This window comes from Stegodyphus dumicola, chromosome 5 (genome assembly GCF_044657685.1).
Source record: "Stegodyphus dumicola isolate Sdum_Otavi_A_Nest chromosome 5, ASM4465768v1".
NCBI lineage: Eukaryota > Metazoa > Arthropoda > Arachnida > Araneae > Eresidae > Stegodyphus > Stegodyphus dumicola.
In genome coordinates, this window is record NC_140772.1 from 35,388,122 (window position 1) to 35,394,121 (window position 6,000).

Consider the following 6,000-nt stretch of genomic DNA (forward strand, 5'->3'; position numbering starts at 1 on the left):
ATCTCCATGACATATAAAATAAACTGAAAAAGAAAAATTTATTATGAGATACGCGTTTTTAAAAATTTCATGTATTTGCTAAAGTTTTTTTTTTTTTTTTTTCCCTTTCTTTTTTGCTGAGTTCGAAACTATTACAGTCAAATTACCAATACTATCTTTTCAACCTGTGTACTCTTATGAAGACTGTCTATAATCGTAAGTCAAAATCAGATATTACCCTTTAAAATTATTACACTTTTAAAATGTAGGTTGCAAGAACCCATTTTTTTTAAATCTTTGTTTATATTTACCAATTTTCTGTTGTCTTATTAAAGCCGTTATACTGTCAATGACCAAGCAAGTCAATTGTAGAAGAATGTTCTCAATTTCATTTTGCAGTGCTTTGTTATATTGGAGCTTAAAGATGTGTAGTAAAAATGTTTTTGTCCTATGACAGCAGAATACTTAAAATGAAACGCTATCCGCACTAAATTAAACAACGGCATGTCTTTGATTTCTTTCGGATATTGGAGATACCTTAATCTAACTTTGATGGTCTTTACGAAATGTTGAAATAGTGTACGACGGTGCAATCAATATTTTGTTTCAGTCATTTTCTGAGCTCAACTAAACACAAAACATGGAAATTTCCCTTTTAATGGCACTAAAAATAATTTTTTTACTTTGCCGTAATCTAAGCTTTTTGCCTTGTATTTTGGTATATTATTTTTCTAGAATCTTAAATACTGATTGTAGCTCAATAAAATATGCATAAATGATATACTCACATTACCTATTTGTGGTCTTCAGAAAACATTACGATGACGTATTGGATTTATCTAAGGAAAAATGAAATGTTTTGCTAGTCTGTTTTTAAGCGTTCTGAAAAATAGGATGAAAGAAAATTATTCATGAAATTACAACTTATCGAAAATCTTGTGGGGCTGAAAGGTTACTGAAAGCGGGCAATCTTTCTAAAAAATCCTCGTTTGAAAATTACGTAGGTTTTATTAGATTCAGGTCTTGGTACAATCATCTCACATTCGAAATCTAAGAAAAACTTAATGAATTAAAAGTAATGTCAATATTTCTGTTTTAAAGTTTTTACACGCCAAAGTGAGTGAGTGAATGCACCGCTATGACGACTTCCGACCACGGACATAAACCAAACGGAATTATATACCATCACGACGGGGAACACTCCAAAGTAACAAGGTTGAATATTGCAAACTAATAACAGTTTCTAAAGTTTGATAACTGCAGGCACTAAGCTTTATTCTGGTTATCTGCTTTAAGTTCTGAACATTTGAAACATAATATTATTCACGGTTGTTTCTGCTTTGGCAATGTCTTCAGATTTTCTTTATTTTATCAAGGGCTGCTCTTTTTGAGTGTATTATAACTATCTGCAAATCCTTAATCAGAAAAAAAGCTAAACTATAATATTCTTTACAAAAAGCGCTCAAACTTTCGTTTGCAAATAGCAAAGCCTAGCTTCTATTTTAACTCAATTTGTTGAGACTTGTTAGATTTATAGAGCAACAAATATGAAAATCAGCTACACCCTGCCTTGTCGGTATGCGAACTACGGAGCCTTCGACTGCTGGCTAGACGTCCGATCACTTTAATCATGAGAGCACTCACAGAAATTATTTGCATTATCCCCGATTTAAAGAGCAGATTTAAGGTAGAGACAGTAGACTACATCCTGATGATGACGAGATTTTTTCCACTACACTTTAGCTCTGGAGCCACTGTAGATATTTATCATTCTTTACGAAGCAGGAGTAATAAGAAAACAGCTATGCCCTCGCCAAGATTCAAACTGCTAATCTTCCATTTTCTAATAGAACGTGCTACCATTTACAGCACGAGACGGAATGCGATAGTTCCTTAGATTCTTTTAAGTGAATTTACGAAGCACCTTTGAAATCTGTCCTGTATTTAAATTGGCCAATATTAATTCCTATAATGAAACGTTTTTCAGTCGAATTCATGTTCTCGTATGTTATCTTGCTATTTCTTGTATTCCTTCAAACTTTCGAACCATAGTAGAAGGTGTTAGGGAAAAATATTTTATGGAGGTACATAGTACTGCAAAGTGCTGTTTAAGTAGTTGCTTAGATTTTAAGACTTTTTTAAAAAAATTCTTTTGTTCTCATATCTTTTCAGTCATCCAGAAGAAGCAAATTATTGTATTAAAATCGTCTAACTCTAACTTATCTTAACTAACTAATTTGTGATTTATAATTATCTTGCTTTCAAAGATCTTGCTAAGGATTTCTGGAGCATTAATAACCATCCAAATCTCTCCGGCTGATTCCTTTGCAAAACTATACTCGTAGAATTCATAGTAAAATGCCTAAAATGTCAGTACTGTATAACTTTGCTGATACTTTGATTCTATTTGTTTCAGGCGAGCAAATTTGACGAGATCGAGCGACTTCAATGGGACAAAGCGCACTTGACCCAACAAAAGCAACAAGAAGTCTACAAATGCAATTGCTGATTACTCTGCCTTACTTCGAAGTTCTTCATACTCTACAATAGGCTACGAGCTTTTACATTTATTTAAGTCGATATCCATAGCAGAACGCCGACTCTGGAGATAAAGTACAGCAGTATTAAGCGAGCGAAGGAACAGAAGGCCAGACATTCATCGGATTCAGAAAGTTTTTCACTTTTTTCTGCATCAAAGTTTAGCACATTCATAATCTAGACGGGATAAATTCTAAATGTTATATTTTCACTAAAATGTTTATTTAAAATTAGTAACGATAAAATGATCCTAAACATCAGATATTTCTTATGACTAAGTAAGACTTTTGTATATTCATCACACCATTCTTCCTGAAACAGATGATAAAATATGCCATGTGTAAATGATTTTTAGAGTGCATTCTACAACTTACATGTAAACCGCGCAGAGATTCATTGTTTTTAATGTAAAAAATCATTTTTTTCTTTTACCTATGTCTATAACATATAATATATTATTGAATAAGAAATATATCAGCAAATGGAATACGATTGTAGGAGAGTCAGCATTATAGAATTCATTATTAATTAGGTTAAAATAGATTAAAAATCAGGTTTATTTATACTTATAGCTAAAAACAGAGGGTAAAAATATACACCGTGTCCCGTTTCGTTAGAATTGAAAGGTATGAACAATAAACCATGTACTTTCTGTTATCGTTAAGTAATTTAGCTAAAATATTCATTACAGTTTCATGGAAAGTTTAATTTATTCTCTGTTCATTTTAATCTTCGCTTGCATTCGATGTAATCTAATATGTCAAATGAAGAAGTTAGAGCTCATTTGCGTTTTAGGTATAGTAATAATCCAAACGATTCACCGCATTAAGATATAAAGTGACACAGAATAATAAAATCTAAATTAAGATGCAATAGATTAATCAATTAAATGCCACCTATAAACAAGCAACCATTCTTACGTAATTCAAGTTCCAGACTCAAAACAAATTCTTACGTATAATCACAGCGCCCTCTACAGGCATAAAAATTGAACTTAAACAATTTTCGAGCAGCCAAAGAGTATAAGTACAAAAGGATTGAATTCAATTGAATGTGCATAGTATTCAGTGTTAAGTTATCACTAATTACATCCATCACCGTTATATTTCTGAGAAAAACTAGACGTAATTTATACTTTTTGTTAAAGCATTCTTTGATATACTTTCTTCCCCTTTAGACCTCCGTAGCAGTGGATGAAAACGAACCTTCAGGCAATGAATAATTTCAAGAATGAAAATTAATTGTTTAATGTGATAAAATGTTTATGTTTTTAATTAATTTCTCTGTGAATTCAAATACAACGTTGAACATACATTTTTGGATTTCAAACATAATACTAGGCAATGTGATTCTAGAAATTTTTTATCTAATTAAAATCTACTACATTTAAATTATAGCTTAAATTCTTATATTTATAACACAGTAGTAATTATAGGATTAGGAGGTAAAATATATGTCTTGTTCAAGGTTTGTTCTAAGCGAAGCACATTCAGGGTTCTCTTTGATGAAATTTATGTGTAATACTAAATAAGAACACAAGATATAAAAATTAATAACCACATCTGTCAAATATCTGTTTAAATAAGTCACTAATTAATCAAATCAATTTTATTTTGAAAATCTCGGAGATAGCTTTCACTCAATTAGTTTTTTTGTGAGTCACAAACATTCTTCATCATTGCAACATCAGCATTGCAATGGATTTGCCACTTACATAGAAAATGAAGCGACAGATATAAATCCTTATTTACTAAAAATATTATATACCAAATTTTTCCACAGCAAAAATGTTAACCAAGATGAAAAATTCTTTATTAAATACTTCCTATGCATTATTTTGTGAGCTAAGCTAGTTTTATCATCAACGAATAAATTGTAATCATTTTTATTGGTCAGAATTTGGTAATATTGAGACTTCAAATGGAATTACCCCTAACAACCCCTTTTGTAAGCAAACTGCCTTGCGCAGCTGCTTTAGGTTCTGGATGCAACGTTGAGTGCACATCAAATTTGAAGGTTATTCAGAAGCAATACTTTATGGCGGGATACAAAATCCAAACGTAAAAAAAAAAAAAAAAAAAGTCTAATTTCCATATCCAGTATCAGAGAATTTTTTTGAATAACACCGCATTTGATAAGGACGTAGGATTCCTAAAATTCCAGGAATGTTATTTATTCCATTTTTCTAGCTCATCAAAGTGTGGAAATTTTGAATAATTCACGGTCTTCTTTATTCTTGCAAAATAACTTCAGCGCACTTAATTATAAAAGGCATCAAATTTTACTAAGTATATTCAAGAAAAAATTAGTGTTGCAGATATCAATGAATAAATAAAATTGTTCTGTTAGTATTTGTTTTATATTTAAATTAAGTTAAGTTGCCTTAAAAATGAATATTATTTCCACGATAATTTATATCAAAATTATCAAAAATGCTTAAATTTATTTTACAACGGGGAAAAGTGTCTGTGAATTCGATGAATGTCTGAAAGTAGCGCTACTATGGCTGAGCACATATTTGCAGAGCAACATAAAAAATTAAGCAAAAAAAAAAAGAAAAAAAAAAAAGGCGTAGATTTAGAAAACCGGCGTTCGACTTCAACAGAACTGCGACTGCACGAACTGAATTCTTCTTTAGCTATGGTATTTTATATTTATGTATAAATGAATGTACTTCTCCAAATGATGCGGAGTCATTTTGTCTGTTGCGTTTTCTTCCGGTGTCTTTGTTAAGCTATTGAAGTTCTTATTATGTGAAAAGAAATCGAAAGATTAAATTTTTGTTGAATAAGGTATTGATTTTATTATGCATTTTATACAAAACACCCTAATAAGAGGTTTTTCGTTTATCATCAGAAAAAAGTGCGTTTAATATATTATTGCGCTCTACGGTTTTGTAAGGATATCCATAATTATTACGTCAGTTGAACAGGAAGAAAGCGTTACTTTATAGAAATAAATCACAATTCATACAGCAAACGGAGATAAGTAATACAGTCAAAAGTCGTTAATTCGGACACCCATACTCCGGAATGATCTATAATCCGGACCTCAAAGTTACAAACTTTCTGCGCATGCGTCGCGTTGACGCATGCGCGTAAGACCTTTACGGCTGCGAATATGCTTGTGCGCGTGCGCAAAATACGCTTACGAGTGCGCGTTTAATGTATAACGGACGGTATAAGCTAAGCTAAAATTATCTAATTATCTATTTCAGTTAATGTTGCAGATTGCGTTGTTCCTTAATCTTCGAATTGGATCCGGCTTATTATTTTTTTCAGACTGTTAGAGCAATTTTATAAAAGTAAGCTTGAACTTTCGATTATGTCAAATAGAATTTCTGATATATATTTATTAATATGTAAAGGATCTACAAAGCGAAAGTATATTTCGAAGTTCATTAAACAAAAAGTGGAATTGCTGCAAAAAAATGGATAAAGGCAGATCCTTTGTTTATCTAAACTTTAACGTTTTTTTATCTGA

At 31.2% G+C, this 6,000-nt stretch overlaps 1 protein-coding gene across 1 annotated transcript in view; it reads left to right on the plus strand.

Moving 5' to 3' along the window:
- Window positions 1-5,312, plus strand: part of LOC118191422 (ras-related protein Rab-8A-like) — a 62,611-nt gene extending 57,299 nt beyond the window's left edge. Inside the window, exon 7 of the mRNA XM_035362224.2 lies at window positions 2,396-5,312. Within this exon, the coding sequence (XP_035218115.1) occupies window positions 2,396-2,488 (93 nt within the window). The 3' untranslated portion in view covers window positions 2,489-5,312. The remainder of the gene's footprint in view (window positions 1-2,395) is intronic.
- Window positions 5,313-6,000: the final 688 nt, after the last annotated feature.